At 41.7% G+C, this 24,367-nt stretch overlaps 1 protein-coding gene and 1 pseudogene across 4 annotated transcripts in view; one reads left to right on the top strand and one right to left on the bottom strand.

The window, feature by feature from the left end:
• The window catches only part of TRAPPC9 (trafficking protein particle complex subunit 9), a 503,630-nt gene that overhangs the window by 27,828 nt on the left and 451,435 nt on the right, over window positions 1–24,367 (top strand). For 2 of the 3 annotated variants that reach the window (XM_081258084.1, XM_081258086.1), the window contains exons 5-7: window positions 9,262–9,288; window positions 18,475–18,596; window positions 22,775–22,900. In XM_081258084.1, the coding sequence (XP_081114210.1) occupies window positions 9,262–9,288; window positions 18,475–18,596; window positions 22,775–22,900 (275 nt within the window). The remainder of the gene's footprint in view (window positions 1–9,261; window positions 9,289–18,474; window positions 18,597–22,774; window positions 22,901–24,367) is intronic. The other variant, XM_081258085.1, reaches the window with a different exon arrangement.
• Window positions 12,025–12,750, bottom strand: LOC308630160 (large ribosomal subunit protein eL31-like; annotated as a pseudogene). Its single transcript has one exon. The product of its transcript is annotated as a large ribosomal subunit protein eL31-like (transcript).

Below are 24,367 nucleotides of genomic sequence, written 5' to 3'. Positions count from 1 at the left end.
TCTTTGAAGTTCTCTGTCTGGATCCTTGTCATAATTTCTGTGTGTTTGGTGAAGTTAGTCCCAGATGTCAATTTTAACAGCTAATTCAGGGCCCTCGGAGCTGTTTCTTATTTTTCTGGTTGATGAAGTTCTCTTAATGCGTGAAGTTTGATTTGCTCATGTTTGTTAGCACCTATGAAGAGTAAAAATGCATCTTTGGAGGAGCAGAACCACAAATGCTTGTTGAATGAACTTGACCCTTTTGACCCTTAATAAATGAATTTGCCTTAAATGTTCAGGATGTAGTTGTCATACCGCATAGGTCACGAAGATAATAACAAAGAATGCAGAGATCAAGGCTATACACAAAACTACTAGGTGTTTTTTGAACCATGAGATTTTTACAGATTTTTTTCCCCCCAAAGAGAAGGCCCACGGCCGTTGATGTGTATTGGATGGGGAAATGCCTTCAATGTCTTTTTCCCCTGAATTATACCATCCCCGTCACCAGCAAAGACTGCAGAGACGACCTCTATGAGCCAGTCAGTGTAGCCACTCAGTCTGAATCTGGGTGCACTCTTTGTAGAACTGCTTAGATGACTCTTTGGTGGTCCTTGAAGATGTTTTCTCTTCCTTCAGCAGACTGTTCCTAACGGTTTTAGTGGGGTCTCAGTTATTGGAGAGGAACGTAAAGCGGGCTGAGAAGTGATAGAGAAAGTCCTCAGACGGGAATGTCTCTGCTCCCTGCTTTCCTGGGCTTCAGTTCTGACTTGAGATGCCTCCCGTCGGTGCTCATCACCTGTGTTTATCCCGTGTTGTTGTAACTGCTGTCTCTGCTATGAGATTCCAGCATTTCAGGTCCTCTTGTCCCCTCGCGCCAGCGGCCAAGTGCTAAAATATCCAACACACAGGTGACAGCTGTTTTATCTTCTCCTTAGAAGAAAGTCTGCTCTCTCCCTGGGGGTGCCTTTTGTTGAAGGTTGTTTTATTTTATTCTTTCCCTGCTACTTGAAGAGTTATAATGCGTTGAGACTGTTCTACTTGTGTGATTAGTGAGACTCTGGAGCCTTTTTAGGGCGATGTTTCACTTTCTCCCCTTGCTGAAGATGGGCAAAGAAAGTTTTAAGCCTGAAGAAGTGCTCCGTCTGCAGTAGAGAAATGTCTTTATTTAGCTGTGCGTGGTGTGAAATACTTGAGAACTTTTTACTGTTGAAGACAGTCTGTGGAGAAGAACATCCAGTGAAGCTTGGATGAGAGCTGGAAGAGCAGCGCTGATGGCATTTAGGTTGGAAATGATTTTTACCACCTTTCAGGCATTAAAGGGTCCAGAGCCATGAACGGATTTGCTATCATGAGTATATATGTTGCTTCATCTTGGATATTAATTTCAAGATTAGTCAGTTTGTAGTGGCAGCCTCATCTCACATCAGGAATTTATGGTATCTACTCTTTGAGGTGAAGACCAGACCAAACTGATTATTTAATATTCTCCCTTGAATTTATATCTCAGGTTCCTTTTTCACCAGCAAAATAGCAGGCTACAGATGTCATTTAATGCCCATGTGACCTGGAGCAAGTTTAATCTCTCTGTGCCTCAATTTCCTTATTTGTGAAGTGGGGGAGGTAATAATTGTGCTTACCTCGGAGGGTTCTTGTGAAGGCTGCATGAGATACACATATAAAGGACCTACAACAGTCCCAGCCGGTGCTGGATAAATGTTAGCAGCCATTATTGTTATCAGTATTATTATTGTTGATTGTCAGGTAGTTTTAAGACTTGGTCATATGAATTCATGAATAGTGTTAAAAGACTCTAGACATCTCAGATCCCCTTTACATAGTTTTCAAGATTTCCTCTGAGAAAAGGGAATTTTCCCCCCTCTTAAAACTGAATTTAGTTTCAAAAAAGAATTCTGTACTCCCTAAGTCTTTTTGCTTTAATTCTCCTTTTGTTTAAATTTTTTTAAAAAAACTTCACTTTCTTAGTATTCAGAGTATTCAAGGTTATTCAAAACTTGGTTTATTAAAAAATCAATAGGACATTCTGCAATCAATCCAAAAGGAAATGCTTATTGACTTACAAATGTTTCTCCTTTATGGTTATTTGTACTTTTTGGACTAGCTTCATTTATTAATAGTAAGCATTATCATCCCGAATTATTGAAATAGCTATGAATGATTTGGCATCTACCCTAGGCCAGGTTGTGCTAAATGCTTTCCTTACAGGTGTTTCATAGCAGGTGTTTGAGGGTAGTTATCAGTAACTCCTTTTTGCAGGTGAGGGATTGAGGTCTAAAGCGATGGGGTAACTTGCCCCAAATCACGCAACTGGCAGCGGCAGACTCGGGGCTGGAACCAGGCTGGGGTGACCGCACAGTACGCATCCTTAATTGCTCCTCTAATCAGCCTCCCGTTGACTGGTTTCCCAAACTCCTGTGAGTTCATAAATGACTGATTTTAGTGATCTCAACCTGACGAGGCCTTGAAAGAAGAGGTATCAGTGGGAATATGAGACAGAGTGGCATAGACTAACATTGTACATTTTCACAAGTGTTTTATTCTCAGCTAATGACCTACAAAGTTAGTATTTTTTATTTTAACTCTGGAAGCACTAAAAAAAACATAAAAAATGATTACAGTGCAAAAGAGAAGTGAGCTTTGAAAATCCAACCATTGCTAATAACTTACCGCTTGTTCTTCTCTAGTGAGCTTGTCGAGAGAAAAAGTTACAAAGACTGAACTGCTTTTATGTAGTCTTTAGTACGGAGGAAAAGATTAAGCCACTGAAAATTGAGAGAAAGTAAAAATCTTTACTCTTTTCTTTCCTTATGATGACTATGTTAAGTTGATTTTATGGTTTAAGTATATATTTCCTCATTTGTGAAATTTGAATAATGTTATTTACCTAGTCAGACTGTGAGTTAGATACCTTGCACAAAGCACCCAAGAGATTCTCAGTAAAAATTTGCTGTCACAATGACAGATAGTTTAGAAGGATCAGCTCTGAATACTGAAGAGGGTGGTTTATTTCTGATGCATATTCAGTGTGTATATTCATATGATATATATAATATGACTTAAAGTGATAAGGATTCGGTTAATTTTTTTAGTCCAGTATGAAGTTTTGATGAGAGTGTCATCCTAGTAAGATAGGGACTAGCTAAATTGTCTTCAGCTGAAGAACTTGAAGATTATTTGTACAGAATGTATATTTTTACAACTCAGAGTTCATATTGCCTTGTAATCATCCACTAGAACCTTTAAATTGCTAGGAATTTGACCACAGCCTTTACGTTTAGAAAAATCAGTATTGATTATTTTCAGAGAATAAGCTTATCTCTTTTGTGATTGAAGAAAGTTTTGATTTTTTCTTCCTGTACCCTTAATAAGTTTTATTTATTTATTTATTTATTTATTTTTTAAGAAAGAAAATGGAAAATTTTATTCAAGCCAAATTTGAGGATTTTATAAAACCTGGGAAGAGCATCTCAGAAAGCTCTGAGAACAATTCTGCCTGTTAGAAGTCAAGGCACAGTTATATGAGTTTTTTGAGACAAGAGAGCTGTACATTTAATGACGTGTTGACAGTTTACACAATCCAGATCTGAGCATCATCATGGCAGTGGGTCATGTGTCCTCTTGCAAGATAAAGACGGAATGTTATCTTTTAAGGAATTGCCTTGTTGATGCTAGGAGAATGCTGCTTTTTTTGATTGAGCAGGTATTTTTGCTGCTGGGGGAGGTAAATAATCAAAACGTTGATTTGACATCTGTCACTTTTTCTTTATAGAGGGAATAAAAGTGGAGCTCATGCTATTTTATTTATTTATTATTTTAAAATTATTTTAAAATTAAAAAAAAATTTTATTTAACATCCTTATTGGAGTATAATTGCTTTACAATGTTGTGTTAGTTTCTGCTGCATAACAAAGTGAATCAGCTATATGTATACATATATCCCCATATCCCCTCCCTCTTTATTTTAATATATAAATAAGTGTTCTGTATTTCAACAAAATTGTATGATTTGTAGTTAAATGCTCTTTGGGAAGTATTTTGCAAGACAGATTATCTACTGTTGGAAACATGCAGACATGACTTTTATGAATATAGAGCTAGTACAGCTAGCTAGTGTAAAACAAAGGGACTAGGAGGGCTTTGCTGCCGATTGCTAGGAGGATGGATCCTGGGTCTCAGTCTCTCTGTCTGTAAAATGAAGAGGCTGGACTGGATTCCTACTTCTAAGATTAATTTCCATGAGCCTATGTCTTTTGTTTATATTCAGGAGTGTTAACAATTTCAGATTACATACTGAATACCACTCCCTTCCCTGAAGCAGAATTCAGTTATGAGCTAGATAAGCTTTTAGTTATAGGCTCTGAGCATCCTATTTATAAAAACCTTACTGATCGTTTCTTATTATACAGGCAATTTTTGTGTTGTATCTTTTACAGCAACCTGGACAGCCTTTTTGGCCATAGGTGGCGCTGTTGCACCTTTTAAAAGTCTTAATTTTCCTGTTTGTGGAAGAAGACTTAACCCACGTTCCTTTAATTTGACTTCTTTGTTTAATGCTTCAGGATAGCACAGTGTTCATTATGTCTGGATACCTGGACAAATTATTCTAGTTATATCTTCTTTTTATTCTATCATCTCAGTGTGAAAATTTCAGACTTGCTGTGCAAACAATGGCGAAATTGTACTTTTCTTCCAGTATTAGAAACCAGTGAGCCATGATTTTATAAAACAGATAGAAGTGGTCCCTGGAGCACCTTAAAGCTGAAAAATGTATTGAACTCCCTGAGTATTGAACCCATTGCTGTGTGTTAATTAGTGGGAGGTGATTTCGTTGCTGTATGAAGGAGCGTAGTTTTTTGACTTGGGTTTGAATGCACATGCTACCACTTAGCCATGCGAACTTGAGTCAGTTCTTTCTGAGTTTTTCCCTTGTCTGTAACATAGGGACGCTTATACCTGCTTTGTAGAATTGTGAGAATAAGAAATTATGTAGGGCTTCCCTGGTGGTGCAGTGGTTGAGAATCTGCCTGCCAATGCAGGGGACACGGGTTCGAGCCCTGGTCTGGGAGGATCCCACATGCCATGGAGCAACTAAGCCCGTGCGCCACAACTACTGAGCCTGCGTGTCTGGAGCCTGTGCTCCGCAACGAGAGAGGCCGTGATAGTGAGATGGCCGCACACTGCGATGAAGAGTGGCCCCAGCTCGCTGCAACTAGAGAAAGCCCTCGCACAGAAACGAAGACCCAACACAGCCAAAAATAAATAAGTAAATAAATAATTAAAAAAAAATTATGTAAAGTGTTCAGCACAGTGGTTATCTCAAAAGAGCTCAAACCCTTAGCTATTGTTTTGTATGAAGCCATCATTTTATGTAGTCTTTAGCAATTACTAAGGAATTAAAATAGAAAAAGCTGGTTTTATGATGAAAGATCCAATTAAGAAATGAGTAAAATATTTGAAGAGGGTCAGTACTTCCTGTACTCATAATTTAGCAGCAGCATCAGAATTAGGGCTGTTATACAGTCACCCTGAATGTTAAGCCGCAGAATTTTTGGCTAATTAGTATATGTTGGGGCCTAAGTGGGCCCAGTAACTACACTCCTCTTTTCTCCACCAGCCAACTGAGAGATGAGACGAGAGAGGAGGCAGCGGGAGGTAAACATCTCCTTTCTTACTGGTAAAGCCACATTCTCCATGGACTTTAGGGCTTCGGGGAAATGGGTGTCTTAATACCCTATCCTGGAACTAGAGAGACTCACGCAGTCGCAGGCAGCTCTGGGCCACAGTGGGCCTTCCTATGAGGGGACCTGTCCCCGTCATGCTCAGGGCTCTCATGTCACAAAGCTGAGCATCCTGGGCGCTTCCTGAGGGTGGCCAGCACCCGGGGGGAAAGAACGGTTTCCCGTGCCCCACTTGTCTCCCAGACTCCCTGAGCCCACTCCTCACTCCATTTGTGTGAGGAGGGCTAGCCGTGGGCCAGGGGTCAGGAGTGTTGAGGGAGAAGCCCTCCTCATGGCCCAGAGGAGTGGGGAGGAAGCGTCCCCTCCCTCGGTTTGAACAGGTCGTGGAGTGGAACAGAAGGGTGCTCCCCAGGAGTTTATAAATAGAGAAATAAGGATGTCCTCTGTGGCTTAAACTAGCAAGGAAACATTAAAGATGATTAGAAGGGAGACAGGCGGGGTATGCTTCATAGTTAACATTTGTTGGGCACCTAAAATGTGGTGCATACTTTTCTAAGCACTTTGCAGAAACTAATTTAATCCTTTGATCCTCACAACAGCCAAGTGAGGTAGGTTTGATTATTTTCCCAACCTTACAGATGTGGAAATTGAGGCACAGAGAGGGTAAGTAATTTGACCAAGGTCACAGAGCTAGTAAGTGGCAGAGCTGGTATTTAAACCCTGGCAGTCTGGCTTCCAGGCTCTCAGAGATGGGCTTTGGGTTTTTAGAGGTATCGCCCTGTCTGTGGATCTCTATGTACATCTGTCCATCGGTCAGCCTGGAAAGGGTGGGAAAAGGAGTTACACAAGTGCTCACAGCTGTGCCTCGGCCACTGTCCATGCACCGTGACCAGCATTCATTGTGGTCTAGGCAGCAGGTCTGTCCCTGTAACAGAAGTTTAGTCCATCAAGTTAATGTAGGACATCCCTCTTGCTCTGCATCTGTCCTTGCTTGCCATGTGGCCTCCTGTGTAGGATTGGGCCGTTGGGGAGCAAATGTGGTGATTGTTGAACTCCGATATTTTAGTCTGATCGATAATTTTATGTCTGCTGTTACATTAATAAGTTAAACCTCTGTTTCTTTTCTTTTCTTTTTTTTTTTTTGGTCACACCCTGCGGCATGCATGATCTTAGTTCCCTGACCAGGGATCGAACCCGTGCCCTCTGTATGGGGAGCGTGGAGTCTTAACCACAGGCTGCCAGGGAAGTCCCGGCCTCTGGTTTTCTTACACCAGTCGCTTATGAATTTGGTTGATGTGAAATCAGTCCATTGGAGGCTGATGATGCTGATAATGTAATCTCTGAGCACACTGAGGTACTGCTGTCTGTGGGGCCCTGGCTGGAGGGTGCTCCTTTGTCTCACTGTGGTTTCTTCAGACAGCACCAATTATTATCTCCCCACCCCCTCACACACACAGTGAGGTGAGAAGCCTTCTGAGTAGGCCAGATAATCAGATAGCAAAGTCGACCAGTCAGTAGACCGTCGCGTACCTAGAAGTGGGTTTAATAAAAGGAAAGGGCTTCCAGGGAGTCCAGTTAGATGTTAAAGTTCATCTGGTAAAAGCTGTCCATTTTTCGTGGTTGAGCTTGTTCTTTGCTGTTCGAAAAGATTGGATTCGATGGATTAGCTTAAAAGGCAGAAAAGGATCGTTTCAGGTGGTGATAGTTGACCGCCTGGGTGAGGCGTGAGACAGGAAGAGTTTTACAGACTCCCTTGAGCAACCTTAAAAGCTCTGCAGTCTCAGTGTACTGAGCATGGGGCCTGGTTCATCCCTGGCTGCCCGAAGAGGTCGAGTGACTGATGATTGGGATTATCACTCTGAGGCATCGAAGAAGTCTCAATCATATTCCCTATTCAAAGGACATGGCACAGTCTAATATAGTTGACCAGGTTTTTCACTGAGCAGGACGTTTTTAGCACTATCTGGAAATCTCACATTCCCCAAGCTTCCACACAGCTCAGTGTCCCCTCGGTGCAGATCTGTCAGCACCCGTCGTGGGCATGTTGTGGAGTGTGTGATGGTGCAGCGTCCCTGGCTCCGCATCTGCACTGCAGGCTTTCTCATCCCCATCTACCTTGTAGGGCTGCCCTGACACTCACACGTGATGGTTGTCAAGAATTGTGTTTGGCATATAGTCAGTATCCAATAGAAAGCACCTGCTTTTTATTATAATCGTGGCTTCTAGATTGCAGTGGTTTGTAGTCTGCATGTAAAAATGGAGATTGCAATACACAAAGTAGCTCTTAAGTACCATCATGGGACCTATTCTCTATGGACGATTGAAAACATGCTCTTTCAGGAAGAATATATGTTATTGGGACATACCTTTCTGAATCTTGTTAACATGTTTAAAAATGATCATAGCTGGGCTTCCCTGGTGGCGCAGTGGTTGGGGGTCCGCCTGCCGAGGCAGGGGACACGGGTTCGTGCCCCGGTCCGGGAAGATCCCACGTGCCGCGGAGCGGCTGGGCCCGTGAGCCATGGCCGCTGAAGCTGCGCGTCCGGAGCCTGTGCTCCGCAACGGGAGAGACCACAGCAGTGAGAGGCCCGCGTACCGCAAAAAAAGAAAAAAAAAAATGATCATAGCTAATGATAAGCAGGACTCTTTTTTTTTTTTTTTTTTTTTTTTAATGCGGTACGCGGGCCTCTCACTGCTGTGGCCTCTCCCGTTGCGGAGCACAGGCTCCGGACGCGCAGCCTCAGCGGCCATGGCTCACGGGCCCAGCCGCTCCGCGGCACGTGGGATCTTCCCGGACCGGGGCACGAACCCGTGTCCCCTGCCTCGGCAGGCGGACCCCCAACCACTGCGCCACCAGGGAAGCCCAAGCAGGACTCATGAACCCAGTTCCTCTTAGGGTATGTTTTGCCATCATGGGAAATTACATTCTATAGAGAAGGCTAATTGGGTCCCGTTGATATTTGGATGGTTTAATAGATGATCAAGGCTTTGCTTCTTGATAATAAAGAAGTTAACTGTTTTGTGTTGTAAACTAACTACAGAGCTATCTTCTAGAAGTTGGAAATCCTTAGCTTGTGAAATGTCCAGTAAATCATTGTGTATGTGTGTCTGTGTCTGTGTGAACGTGTGTGTGTGCGTGCGCACGCGTGTGATTTTAGGAAGGAGAAATAAGTTCCATATAGCCTTCTGATACCTTTCTTCTCCAGGCCAAGGTGTGGGCGTATATTTATACAAATAAATTGATATTCTTCTGTCACTTGGCTTATTTGTGGGAATAAGAAATTCTCATACTTGTTTCAAAAGAGTTAGGGAGTATAAGCTTGGAAAGTGGGAAGGGAGAGAGATAGGGAAGCACTTTACAGTTTGTGCAGGATATGAGAAATAGTTTTTCTTTTCTTTTTTTCCTTCTAAAGCATAAAGGCACTGAATTGTAACATACTGTTGCTCAGAATTGCTTTTCTGATCAGATACAAGTGTCTCAGCATTTTTGAGGCTATGTGAATTATGAAATGTGATTTAGCAGTTATCTTTAAAAGTAGTTTTGTTTTTCAAATAAAAGACCATAATCTGTTCTTTCTTCCAGGGGCACAAGAAGTTCTCATTGATCCAGGTACATGATCTATGTGCTTAGTTTCTTTTGGTTATTTTTTTAAGTGCTTGTTTCATGGTGGTGTGAATGAATGGTTAAAATTTCTGGATTATGATCTTTGGAACATACTGATTTAAGTAACTTTAAATCAGAACTGTTACAAACCTGATTGTTGTTTGTTCCTTGTTTCATGGGACACCCTATTGATTTATGTTGTTTGTCGAAGAGGGAAATTCTTCCTCTAGCATGGTTAAGTGAATGATTTGCAGTGTGCCTTTAAAATTCTCTGAATGCATTGAGCATGCCTGTCCAGTGAATTTTGAATTTACTCATAGTAATGACTTTGCTCTGATTCTGTGGCTTATGCTCCTCTCAATGTGAATTTGAATTCTCTGTTGCATTTTGTATGTGTGTTCTTAACAGGGAAAGACATTTTGCATTTTTTACAGAGGTGCGTTTTCCTTTCCCCTCTTAATGCCTTCTGTAATTAATACAGCAAAAATCTCTTTTATTGCAGTGCTTAATTATTTCATAACGAGCTCTATTGTTTTCTGCCTTAATCAGACAATGACAAAGAATAATAATAAAAGATGAAAACCCTCCCTTCCTCTGAAGGATGGAAATCAGATGGTCATGCTTAGGCATGCTTTGTGACCAACACATTTACTTTCATCTCATTGTGTATCTTGATTTTGAAATGAAATTGATGCAGGTTTGTAGATTTTTGTTTTAACATTTGTGTTGCATTCTTTCTCTAGGCTGATGTTTCCTGATGGAGCTTGTGGAAAGTGTTTTCCTTCCTAGAGGAAGGAAAACAAATACTTTGCTTTGTTTTTAGGAGACCTGAGTTGCTGATGAGAAAGCAGTTGAGGGCGGGCTGAGGAACTGAATGATACTCCCTCACCTCCCGTCCAAAGCTGATGAACGATGAAATCAGTGTTAGATGTATTGGTATTTGAGCAATAGAAGTTAACGAGCCCAGACTGGCTAGTTAGGCCTGATGGAAAGTACAGGATTCACTCGTAGGAGAATTAGGTGCTTTACCAAGTAGAAGTAGCTTAGAGCTGTCAGAAAAATCAGTCATATGTTGAGATTAAAAAAGGAATATAATACTTTTTATTTCTGAAACTTTTCAAAATAAGCTTGTATAGAGCTGAAATTGAGTTTCGAGTGCTGGGAGTAAAGTCAGGGTGGTCCTGTGGGGCTGTTGTCCAGGGAGAGGGTGAGGCTGGCAGGAAAGGACTCAGAGCCAGGGTTTGGCATCCCAGGACGCCCTCTATCACGGTTCCAAGTGAGAAGCATGAAGCATGCAGACTCTGTCTTCTTCCCCGAGGGAGAGCAAGGAGAGAGTTGAGATTCTGCAACCCCCCCCCCGCCCCCGACCACCACCAGTTCACCTGGAGCCCTTCTAGCCTCTGCTCACAGGGCTTGTCCCAGGACTGGCCGCAGCCTTCTCTTCACTTGCCAATGTCTCATCTGCCTTTCAGACGTTAGTCTCTTCTTCTCTGCCCTTTGAACCCTGGCACATGTGTTGGTGGGTAATCACTTCACGACTCCTGGGAGCAGTGTGCTGTGACTCTGCTTAGTCTCTGCTAGTGTTCTCTCGGGGTGGCAAAATTGTTCGGCTCTGTAGAAAACCCAGCACGAAATTGTATCACTTTCATTTTATTTTTGAACTTTAAATGGATAAATTATTTGAAGGAAGCTGTTTCAGAGTTTTTGCTGCCTGCTTTCCCCACAATCACTTCAAAGGTCAGAAGGAGGAGATTGACCGTCTCGGGAAGAAGTTCTCCAATCACTTCTAGCAGCTCAGCTTCTGAGCCCTTGATGGGCATTTGAAACAGAATGCTTCTTGGTGTCACACTGTTGTTTCTTGTCATTTCTGAATACTGCATGTACATTCAACAGCTCTTTCAAGTGAAGTGATCTTTTGTCCAACTTCAGTTAACTCAAATTTGCTTTTCCCATTTTAATGTTGACAGGAGTTTCTTCTTCCTATAACGAAAATTAGCAATTTGCACTTACTACTTGAAGGCACTGGTCCGAGGTGCTTTTTTTTCTTAACAGTTTTAATACAATTTACCCATTAAAATATACAGAGGTTTTTACTCTATGACCAGAGTTGTGTATCACCATCAATCCTGGACATTTTCATCACCCCAGCAAGAAGCCGCATACAGATTATCAGTCACCGCCCATTTCCCCCATCCTCTCCCAGCCCCAGGCAACCACTCTTCTGTCTCTGGATTTGCCTGTTCTGGACATTTCGTAGAAATGGAGTCATACAACTTGTAGTCTTTTATGACCAACTTCTTTCACTTAGCATAATGTTTTCAAGGTTTGTCCGTGTCGTACCACGGATCAGTACTTCATGTTTTGTTTTTGCTGAATAATATTTCACCATGTGGATAGACCACTTTTTGTTTACCCCTTTATCAGCTGATGGACATTTGGGTGGTTTCTACTTTTTGGCTGTTATGAGTAATGGTGCTGTTAACATTCATATATGTTTTTATGTGGACATACGTTTTCAGTTCTCTTATGTATATGCCTAGGAATTAGAATTACAGGGTCATACGGTAACTAAATGTTTAACCATTTGAGGAACTGCCAGATTGTTTTCCAAAGTGGTTGTGCTGTTTTACTTTCTCAGCAGCAAGTGTATGAGAGTTCCAATTTCTCTATGTCCCCATCAATGCTTGTTATTAACTTTTCTTTTTTTTTGGCAGTTCTATAACTTTACTTAACAACCAACAGTTAGTTCTCATCCACATGAACTGTCTTTAGGTTTTTGATAATGGTGACAGGTACACAGGTAGCCAAAGAACAGAGCTTGTTTGGTGCATCTTCATCTTCATGGTGTTTTCTGGACAGCTGCACATGGATACACTACGGGACATTCCTTATTCCTTTGGCCCAGACAGCTTTGTTGAGCCTGGTGTCAGTGCGCACATCTGGAATTCCCATCTCCTTCATGGCAAATTTCCGGATTTCTTTGAGTGCCCGAGGGGCATGCTTCTTGAAACCCACTCCAGGGATGCTCTTGTGGACGTTGAGGGTGTATTTTCTGGTCATCACCTTGTTGACGGCAGACTGGCCCTTCTTCTCGCCACCCTTCCTTGAGGGAGCCATCTAAACCCAGTCGACGAGAAGGCTCAGAGTGGAGTGGGACAAAGCCAAGCCAAGTCCTCCCTCTCAGCCGGCCTCATGCAACCGCCCTCGGGGCTCCTGGAGCCCCAGGTCAGGGTGTTATCATCTTTTTGATTATAGCTGTTCTAGCGAGGGTGAAGTGGTTTCTCCTTGTAGGTTTTTTTTGTTGTCATTTAAAATGGAAATAGAATTTTTATTTGTATATATTTACTAATGTTAAAATATCATAAAAGTTTGCCATAATATATATATATATTTTTCTTTTTTAAAAATTTTTATTGGAGTATAGTTGATTTACAATGTTGTGTTAGTTTCGGGTGTACAGCAAAGTGAATCAGTTACACATATACATATATCCACTCTTTTTTAAGATTCTTTTCCCATATAGGCCATTACGGAGAATTGAGTATAGTTCCCTGTGCTACACAGTAGGTTCTTTTTAGTTATCTATTTTATATATATAGTAGTGTGGGTATGTCAGTCCCAATCTCCCAATTTATCCCTCCCCCCACATCCCCTGGTAATCATAAGTTTGTTTTCTACATCTGTGACTCCTGTTTTGTAAATAAGTTCATTTGTACCCTTTTTTTAGATTCCACATATAAGCATTATCATATGATATTTGTCTTTCTGTGTCTGACTTTACTCAGTATCACAGTCTCTAGGTTCATCCACGTGGCTGCAAATGGCATTATTACATTCTTTTTTTACGGCTGAGTAATATTCCATTGTCTGTGTGTACCATCTCTTCTTTATCCATTCTCTGTTGAGGGACATTTAGGTTGCTTCCATGTCCGGGCTATTGTAAATAGTGCGGCAATGAACATAGGGGTGTGTGTATCTTTTCAGATTATGGTTTTCTCCACTTCCTTGTAGTTTTGATTTGATTTCCCTTATAGCTATTGATATTGAGCATCTTTTTCTTTTTTTTTTTTTTTCCGGTACGCGGGCCTCTCACTGTTGTGGCCTCTCCCGTTGTGGAGCGCAGGCTCCGGACATGCAGGCTCAGCGGCCATGGCTCATGGGCCCAGCCGCTCCGCAGCATGTGGGATCTTCCCGGACCGGGGCATGAACCTGCATCGGCAGGCAGACTCTCAACCCCTGTGCCACCAGGGAAGCCCTCCAGCTTTCTTTTGATTTCCATCTGCATGGAATATCTTTTTCCATCCCCTCACTTTCAGTGTGTATGTGTCCCTAGGTCTGACGTGGGTCTCTTGTAGACAGCATATGTACAGGTCTTGTTTTTGTATCCATTCAGCCAGTCTATGTCTTTTGGCTGGAGCATTTAATCCATTTACATTTAAGGTAATTATATGTATGTTCCTATTACCATTTTCTTAATTGTTTTGGGTTTGTTACTGTAGGTCTTTTCCTTCTTTTGTGTTTCCTGCCTTGAGAAGTTCCTTTAGCATTTATTGTAAAGCTGGTTTGGTGGTGCTGAATTCTCTTAACTTTTGCTTGTCTGTAAAGGGTTTAATTTCTCCGTTGAATCTGAATGAGATCCTTTCTGGATCACTGAAAGGTCTTTTCAGATCGTTTATCCATTTTTAATTGAGTTATTTGTCTTTTTATTGTTGAGTTGCAAGATTTCTTTTTATATTGTAGATACAAGTTCCTTATCAGATATATGGTTTACAAAAATTTTCTCCTATTCTGTGTGTTGTTTTTTCACTTTGTTGATGGTGTCCTTTGAAGCTTAGAAGTTTTAAGTTTTGATGAAGTCCACTTTATCTAACTTTTCTTTGTTGCTTGTGCTTTTGGTGTCATATCTAAGATCTGAGGTATTTTAAAAGCAATTTAATTCTTACAACAGTTCTAGGAGGTAGGTACTGTTGTTATCCGCAATCTATAGATAAGGAAACTGAAATGCAGAAAAGTTCATTGACTTGTTATGGGTACAGCTAGTTAGTGGTGATGTGGGAATTCACACCCACACATTTGTCTCCAGCGTCTGTTCTCTTAACCACCATACTCTATTCCTTTCTATAGGAATGGTTAATTTAAAAGCCTTTATTACTTCTTTGATTTCTTACTAATTTTTTCTCATTAGGGACCTCATCTCTTCCTTTATAATACTTTGCAGAACTCAGTGTAGTTTTATTTTAGGTCTAATGTAGGCAGCATTGCTATCAGTTAATACCGCATTACTTACCCTCCAGTGATGATTGTTGCTAATTGACCTAAGAAAGTCATACTTAACTCTTTTTTGGTCATTACACTAAAAGAAGAGTCATGGCTACCGAATGCTCTAAGGAAGTAGATGATTTATTTTATTTTGCTAACCAATGAAAGAAAAACCCAGGGTTGACATAGGTTGTAAATTTTCCAGAATAGGGTCATTGTCTTCCTTATATTTCATTTTGTTTGGTCACAGTGTCTAGATAGTGCCTTATTGTCTGGCAGATTAGTTAGAGCGTGGTGCTCATGAATCATTGTAATGACAGAATTTTGACAACAGTATCTGTTGTTTCACAAGAGAAAAGATAATATAGAAATACTGCTCAGATTTATTTTAAAAGCTTGGAATTTTGAGAAGAGTTCCACAAACCATACAAAGGTATTTTCATTAATTTTAGCTCTATCGTAGACACGTTATGGTTACATAGCAGAGTAAATTTATGAACTGGATTTGACAGGAGAAGTGTAGTATTGATTATTTGTTTTAATTAAAATATTATGCTTTGGGGCTTCCCTCGTGGCGCAGTGGTTGGGAATCTGCCTGCCAATGCAGGGGACATGGGTTCCAGCCCTGGTCTGGGAAGATCCCACATGCCGTGGAGCAACTAGGCCCGTGAGCCACAACTACTGAGCCTGCGCGTCTGGAGCTTGTGCTCCACAACAAGAGAGGCCGCGACAGTGGGAGGCCCGCACACCGCGATGAAGAGTGGCCCCCACTTGCCACAACTAGAGAAAGTCCTGGCACAGAAACAAAGACCCAACACAGCCAAAAATAAATAAACAAACAAACAAATAAATAAATAAAATTAAAAAATATATATTATGCTTTGGATAAAGTAATTTAGTGCCCATGAATGAACAAAAATAAGTTTGCATTTATGTGTGACAGGGGGGCAGCCTTCCTACATATAGATGTTTTGATCTGTTTTTTGGAGTATTTTTATAGCTTTTCAGCAATGTTCTAACTTTACAATTCTATTTTTTATTATTTTTTAATATTAATTAAAAATTTTTTGTTTATTTATTTATTTAATTTTGGCCTCGTTGGCTCTTCATTGCTGCTTGGGGGCTTTGTCTAGTTGCGGTGAGTGGGGGCTACCCTTGTTATTCTCCTCTTTTTATGGTTTTGCCTTTCTTTCTCCTGTGTCATTTGTCTCTGTTTTATTCCCTCTTTATTTCTTTTTTTTTTTAATTAATTTAATTTATTTTTGGCTGCATTGGGTCCTTGTTGCTGCACACGGGCTTTCTCTAAGTTGCGGCGAGCTGAGGCTTCTCATTGCAGTGGCTTCTCTTGTTGCGGAGCAGGGGCTCTTAGGCGCGTGGGCTTCAGTAGTTGTGGCTCATGGGCTTAGTTGCTCTGTGGCATGTGGGATCTTCCTAGACCAGGGCTCGAACCTGTGCCCCCTGCATTGGCAGATGGATTCCTAACCTCTGTGCCACCAGGGAAGTCCCATTCCCTCTTATTTCTGCTTCATTTTACTTTTGTTGACTTTCCAGCTTGTGCCTCCTATACAATCTTGCACATAATAGGAACTCAGTAACTTTCTCTTGAATGAATTATTAAACTGTTGTTGGACTGATACTGGGGAGCCCTTGTGATGATTTTTTTTTTTTCAGCTTTTCCCCACTTCTTAACTATGCTCCTTCTTTTCCTTTCCTCTAGCCTGGGTTTCAGCCTGCCTGTGGCATTGATTTTTCCTGTCTGTAGACTCCTTGTTTCACTGGTTCACAATAATGTTACATGTGGGCTGTCAAAACTTTATAGGTGTCAAGAAAGATCAAATCCATTGCATACTAGTATTTTTAGAGTGTGTTATTCTTTTATTGAGTGAAATTAAATCATTCTGACCCACTAAGCTCTCCCGTGAGCTATGCTCTTTTTACCTTCTTACAGGTTATATTCTTCCGGGTTTCTGCTATGCTTTTTCCCCCCGGCCTCTGTGCTGGAGTTAAGTAAATCATTAAGGGAACGCCCGTTATTAGTGGTGTCTTTTTTTTTTTTTTAAATATGGAGGGAAAATTTGTTCCTTCTCCCTGGTTGGGGGCTTCTTGGATGAGGTGAGGTACCGTAGGAAGAATGAAGAGCCCACCTTGTTCTGACTCCCACTCTCTCCCTTCCATTCTCCAAGGGAAAAGAGTAAAAGTCAACAATATGAAGACAGATTATTAGAGCTAATGAGATAAATCAGGATAACCTCTTATCTATTAAATATTATTTCATGCCAGAAACAAAGGTATTGTAAACATGAAAAACACACAAAGCAGGAAAGTACTGTGGTTAAAAATAGAGGCCTGGGTTCGAATTCTGCTCTGGAGTAAACAGCTCTGTAATCTGGAGAGCTAGTAGGAATGCTCAGCCTCTTTAGGACCTGCTTCCTCCCCTGCAGAAACGGGGCTCACTAGGAGTCCCCCCCGCGTAACGCTGCCATGGGTTGTAAATGAGGACACGCAAGGGTGTCCCCACATAGGTTCTGATTCCTCGTTAGTGCAGAATAACATAGTTTTTGCTGTGATGGCCTTATGCCCACCCAGTGTAGATTCTCAGTGCTCCAAAGGGCTGCTTTGTGGCTTGGAGGTGGACTTCTCAATTCTGTAAGGACCCAAGGATTGTGTCATTGGGCCTTGCTGATTTGAATCTATTCTTTAGAAAGTAAATATTTTAGATTTTTTTCAGGCATGCATGCCCTTTTCTTTTATTATTTATAGTTCTACCCTCTTATCTCTTGCTGTGATTTTCACAAAATCTGTAGAAACACAAAATCCTAAGCCGCCTGTCTCTTCCCAGTTCTCTGTTACGGTTCTTTCTTCCCTGACTAGAAGAGGATTTTGCATAGGAACTGTTCTATGTTCCTCTTTGCTTAGAGTCTCTCTGTCCATCTGCCCATCTTTCACCTGTCCATCTGTCCATTTATCTATCCACTCATTCTTCTGTCTTGTTCCAGAAAGCATTTGAGGCAGCGTACAGAATAACAAAATACCAGGTGAGCAGGTGAGAAAATGGGAGCAAGTTTAGATAGCGAGCCGAGGAGACGAGCTTGTGTGAAGGTTGCGGGCCGTGTGAGACACACCCTTTGCCCCGTGAGTTCTAAGATCAACAGCAAATGTGTGCCTGAGTCTCCCAGTAGACATGAGGGAAACAGAATTTGTTGGAGATGCTCAGTGTCCCTGAAATAAACAAGTGGCTTAGGAGAAGCCTAGCTTTTCCTGCTATGAGGCTTACGAGAGTATTTTTTGAGTGTTCTCTGAAAGCAGAGTATTTCATCTTTTTTTTGTCAGAGTTCTCTGTATAGTTGGTTACATTCTATAAACGGAAATGTCTCCAGAACTCTTACCCCTGTGAGTTTGATGGCTAGGGAATTAGGTGGTTCTGCTTATTGACAGGGGTTGGCCAGAAATAGAAAATGACAGCCTCAGAAAGGATGCCAGTATTTGTAAGTTATGTTTTTTTAGTGCTGTATAGTTCAGAAAATACTTTCACATAGTTTATCTCCATTTGAGGGTGCAGTGTGGTTTCTTGCTAGCATTAAGAGAAGAGCTTAGTGCTGGGAGATAATGCACACTGACTACATTGCTGTCAAGACAACTAAGCTAGTTATTATAGACATGTTGCTTTTATATAATGCATTTCATGTTCTTTAATAAAAAGTTTCAACAGGGAGGAAAACTTATTCTGAGTTAATTAACATTTAATACAATGCTTTGATGGTAAGACTATTATAGGGAGTGTCTAAGCTGTGAAGACTTTAAGAATGGTTTCATTGTTTAAATTTCAGTTGGGAATATTCAAGCTTTATCTTATTTGTGCCCTTCTTTTAAAATAACAAAGAAACAAGACGGAAAAAGCAAAAGATTATTTCTTTTCTTTCTCTCGGTTTGCAGGTGCCCTCACCACTAATGGCATCAATCCAGATACCAGCACTGAGATTGGACGGGCTAAGAACTGCCTTAGCCCTGAAGACATAATTGACAAATATAAGGAGGCCATTTCCTATTACAGCAAGGTGATTTTACTCTGTAGATCCTTTATGTAACTGTGTTGTTTTAATCAGAAGTTCCTGTTTTACATTGTGTAATGCTGCTGCAGTATCTCCTAAGTATTTGTTTCTGTAAGTATTCATGTATCCCCAATGCATAATACTATATGCCTAAAAATGGTTTTTGTAGATTAAAAATAATGTGTATTTAATTTAATAAGTCTGAAAATAGGAGAAAAAGAGGCTATCATAGCCCTGCTACTCAGGGATAACGTTTAAAAAAATTTTTTTTATTTTTTATTTAAAAACTTTTTATTTTTTGGCCACGCCGCATGGCATGTGGGACCCTAATTCCCCGACCAGGGATCGAACCTGCATCCCCTCACTGCAGTGGAAGCATGGCGTCTCAACCACTGGACTGCCAGGGAAGTCCTCAGAGATAACATTTAAAAAAAAATTAATTAATTAATTAATTTTTGGCTGTGTTGGGTCTTCGTTGCTGCGTGCAGGCTTTCTCTAGTTGCGGCAAGTGGGGGCTACTCTTCGTTGCAGTGCGTGGGCTTCTCGTTGCGGTGGCTTCTCTTGTTGCGGAGCACGGGCTCCAGGCACGTGGGCTTCAGTAGTTATGGCACACGGGCTCAGTAGTTGTGGCTTGCAGGCTCTAGAGCGTAGGCTCAGTAGTTGTGGCGCACGGGTTTAGTTGCTCCGTGGCATGTGGGATCTTCCTGGACCAGGGCTCGAACCCATGTCCCCTGCATTGGTGGGCAGATTCTCAAGCACTGCACCACCAGGGAAGCCTGGAGATAACATTTTTAATATCTATTTTCTGTTCTTTTTGTCAGTGTATATCATCTGTATCATAAAATGGTGAGCATTCTGTACTTATTTACTGTGTGGAGACCTACATTTTTCATTTGGCAGATTATGTGTTTTTCTGCATTATTGAATCTTCACTTTTTCACTCTTAGAAAAAAATGTTTGAACATTCTTGTACATATATTCTTTTGTTCTTGTATGAGTATTCCTTTAGTTAAGATTTCTGGAAATTTAGTCACTGGATATGACATTGACATTTATCATAGGTTACTTTCAAGTTACTCTCCAAATTCCTTCTCCAACAGGGAATGAAAAGATGTAGAATTACTCATTTAACCAATTCTCTATTACTGAATATTATTATTATTATTATTATTATTTTTTTTTTGCGGTACGTGGGCCTCTCACTGTTGTGGCCTCTCCCGTTGTGGAGCACAGGCTCCGGATGCTCAGGCTCACCGGCCATGGCTCACGGGCCCAGCCGCTCCACGGCATGTGGGATCTTCCCAGACCGGGGCATGAACCCGTATCCCCTGCATTGGCAGGCGGACTCTCAACCACTGCGCCACCAGGGAAGCCCTATTACTGAATATTATTTTCCTTCAATTTTTCTTTCCACCGCTGTAAACAGTGCTGTGATAAATGCCCTGATGGATAAATCTTTTTGGGCTGATTTTTTTTTTTTTTTTTTTGGCGGTACACGGGTCTCTCACTGTTGTGGCCTCTCTCGTTGCAGAGCACAGGCTCCGGACGCGCAGGCTCAGTGGCCATGGCTCACGGGCCTAGCCGCTCCGCAGCATGTGGGATCTTCCCGGACCGGGGCACGAACCCGTGTCCCCTGCATCGGCAGGCAGACTCTCAACCACTGCGCCACCAGGGAAGCCCTGATTTTTTTTTTTTTAAAGGAAACAGTTACCAGAAGTGGACTTGAGTCAAAAAGTGTGCATATATTTTTTAGAGTTTACATATACATTGCTGTATCGTCCTCTAAAAAGCTTTATAACAGTTTGTTCTCCTACAAACAGACACTATCCTTTTAAAATATTTGCCAATATGATGAGCAAAAGTCATTTTTCATTGTTTTAGTTTGCATTTGATGACCAGTGAGGTATTGAACATTGTTCACGTATTAGCCAATTGCATTTTTAAAATGAATTATCCGTTTTTGTCCTTTGCATACATTTAAATTAGGGAGCATTTCTTATTGCTTTGTGATAGCTCTTTGTAAATCATGGATATTAGCTTCTTTTCGGTCATTGACATATATTGCAGATCTTTTTCTTGATGTTGCTTGCCTTTTGTTTATGAGGTTTTTCATTTTGGTTGTGGTCAAAAATGTTTTTAATATAGTAAATCTTTTCCTTACGGGTTTTCTCTTTGGTTTTATTCTTAGAAATACCTTCTTACAGAGCTTTTCTGCTTATCTGCTGACACTTTGTAAATAAGACCTAAGAAATTACTGGCTATAAAATCCCTACGTATGGGATGCTAAGGCTATATAAGGCTAGATCTGAACAAAGATAGGAGGAGGGTTGTCTGTGGTGCTGAACCCTTCCTAATGGAATGGGATTTCCACCTTAGTTTTGGAGTCAGACAGACCTGAGTTCAAATCCTGCCTTCACCAATTACTAGCTTTGTGACCTTGGGCAAGAAAGTTTACTTTTTGGGACCCTATTTTCTTTATCTGTAAATAAGTTTTGTATTTATTTTAGGGGTTTGTTTTAGACTTGAATGAGATAATTCCCTCATTTATTTGTAAAATATTGATTGCATAGTTCTATGCTGGTGCCTTGGTAGATGATTACTAGGGACTCAGCAGTGAGGATGGGGGCCCCTGCATCAGAGAGCTTATGTTCCAGGAGAATGCTTGTAAAAGACTAGGTATGTAGTAGACATTTAGTAAATGTCCGTTCTTTTCCTAATTCCCATTGATTCTGTATATCTTTCTACTAATATATGAAGTTTTTTATGATTGCAATTTAAATTTCATTGTAATATTTAAAATATTTAACTATAACCAAAATATGTGAAAAAAAACCGAGTTGACTTCTATTTTCGCTTCAGTAGAAGTTATTTTAAGAGTTTTGAAGGAAAGGAAATAATTATATTTCAATGAAATCAAGTCCCTGTTAGATTCTTTCTGTTGTGTCATTAAATGGTATATAAAATTGATAGACTTTGACTTCAGTATTCGTAGTTAGGTAAGTATAGTTTCTTTTTGTGCTGTCTTTGATAAATTACATGTAATATATCACAAATTCTGTGCCTGTTACATATTGGAAATGAGGAAACAGTGGAGACCTGCTCTTTCTGGCACAGTAATTTCTTTTTCCACCTTACAAATAATTTTAGTAAGAAACATGGGCAATAATTGATAAGAGGGCAGACTGTATTTTCATGAGTGGTTTTCATGAGGCTCAGCAAACACTTGCTGGGGAGTGGCTGACTCCACAGCGCATTTAATGCCTCAATGAGTGTTGGTGGGGGGTCTCTCAGCCTCGGGCGCTCTTCAGGCACCAGAAAACATGGATTTACCTCAGAAGCCTCTTCCCCAGCTGCAGGAAGTCTTTTCAGATACATCAGATGAAAACCACTCTAGCTCAGGATAATTAGGAAAAAAAAATAAAAAGGGCAGAAGAACAGGGAGCATGGAGGGCTTCGAGTTGGGGCCTTGGGAAAGAGGAAGGCACAGAGCAGGGGGGCCTGGGCTCCAGAACCAGCTTCTGGGCCTGTCCTCACGTCTGAGCCACACAGCTTTCAAATGGGCAAGGGCAGCTCTCCTGGCTGGATGTCACCTTGTGCAGAACCTTGAGAGGTGAAGATGAGATTGGAGACGTTCTCGCCGGGGTCATTACTGAGTGGCTGTGTGGAGTCCACGGTACCTTTTCTGTTCATGGATCTTCATTTGTCCTTCCTCTCAGGATCTGAGAAGCAGGAACAGGTAACTCAGAGAGATAACCAGAAAGACATCAACCGTGCTAAGAGAGGCCGGATACAGTGATACAAGGAGCTAGAACTTTTGTAACAAAGTAACATGAATTGACAACCACTGCATCAAAGCTGCAGGTGTGAGAGAGTCTCAGAATGTTTTCGAGCAGGAGATTAAGTGGAAGTGAATAGCAAAGTTTCCATTGATAACATTTTGAAATTTTGTAAAATATCCAGCTACTGTTGGTTGTATTACTTGAGTGAGTGCAAACATATCTATATGGGCATTTATAGGTTCACTCAATCCCACCAACCCCTTTTGCCCCCTTAAGGGATAGACTTTCTCAAACACAAATTCCCCACCTTGGGTGGGGACGTGCTGCTCCGTGTCACTGAGTCCCTGTGGTACTGCCTGCGCGACCTGACACGAACACCTCTCCTCTTCTCTTTTGACCCTACAGTATAAGAATGCCGGGGTGATTGAGCTAGAAGCGTGTGTCAAGGCCGTCCGTGTCCTTGCCATTCAAAAGCGGAGCATGGAAGCTTCGGAATTTCTCCAGAATGCAGTCTACATCAACCTTCGACAGGTGGGTGTGTGTCCTCCTATGAGCGGAAGAATTAACGTGGTTTTCCTGGAGCTTATTCACCAAAAGACCATCTGATTTTGCTGTGCTATAGCATTCAGTGTGGCACGCTTAAAACTCTGGAGTCAGGACTTGAAACTTCGATTAAGGGAGTTGTTTTACCTCTTTGTGTTACGGTCTTACCCTCAAAATTCAGAATTCTGTTCTTTCAAAAAATTTTTTTGATTGGAGAAACAACTTTGCGCTCACCAGCTTTGCCACCTTGGACAAGCTTTATGCCTCGTCACCTTACTTTTGTCACTTGTGAAGCTATTCCATTTGTGACCGTATCTGGGTTGTTCATGTTATAAAACATGAAGCGTGTGAAAGTACTCTGTACAGCTCCTTTTGCACCTAAGGCATTCCACAAATATTACTTGAATCTGGATGTGTTTTTTTTTTTTTTTTTTTTTTTGTGGTACGCGGGCTTCTCACTGCTCTGGCCTCTCCCGTTGCGGAGCACAGGCTCCGGACGCGCAGGCTCCGCGGCCATGGCTCACGGGCCCGGCCGCTCCGCGGCATGTGGGCTCTTCCCGGACCGGGGCACGAACCCGCGTCCCCTGCATCGGCAGGCGGATGGACGCTCAACCACTGCGCCACCAGGGAAGCCCTGGATGTGTTTTTAATAAGACAAAGTCATTAGAACATTTAGTTGCAGATTGCTACTGCAGAATCCCCCAATGAATCTAGCCAAACATCTGCAGTCTTTCTAAGCTAGCTTGGATTTTTATGGCCAGGGCAACCAAGAGTGAAAAGTGCAGCAGTTTGGTTAGGGACCCAGGAGTGTAATGCTGGTTCCTGTAATGGAGCAGGTCTTCAGTGAGCACGGCATTGTGCTGGGAGGGGCCGCAGAGCTGGAGCAGAGTCTTCTCCCATTGAGCTGGCAGTTTTGTGGCAAAGACGACAGACCTTCACCCGGTGAAGGACTTGGACTTTATTCTAAGAACGAAGGTCTTCAAAAGCACGGGAATGATGGGGTCCCCTTTGTCTGGAGTAGGGTGAGCATGGCGAGGGAGGCCCGGTGGGAGGCTCTGGAGGCGTCCAGGGGGGCAGTGTAGGCGGCTTCACTGAGTGGTGGTGGGACGGTCAATGGAAAAAAGCCAACAGACCGAAGACACGTTTAGGGGGTGAAAAGGAAGGGATTAATGATGTATGTGAGGGCAGACAGGATAACGCCCAGGTTTCTGACTTGATTAATTAGGTAAATGATGGTCATGCTGTGCTCGGAGAAGGGAAAGCCGCACAGGGAGTTTGGGGGGAACGCTGATGGATTCAGTTGTGGATATAATGAAAAGACTGTTAAACATGTGCGTCTGGGAGGCTCAGGTGAGAGAGACGGTAGTCGGTGGAGGGGAGAGGAGAGAGGCTTTACAATCATTTTGCATTTTGAACATATAAGCGAGAATGCGTAATAAGACACACATGCCTCTG

Source organism: Mesoplodon bidens, assembly GCF_964165515.1.
Source record: "Mesoplodon bidens genome assembly, chromosome: 16".
NCBI classification, from domain to species: Eukaryota; Metazoa; Chordata; class Mammalia; order Artiodactyla; family Ziphiidae; genus Mesoplodon; species Mesoplodon bidens.
This window is presented reverse-complemented; position numbering and strand designations above follow the sequence as displayed.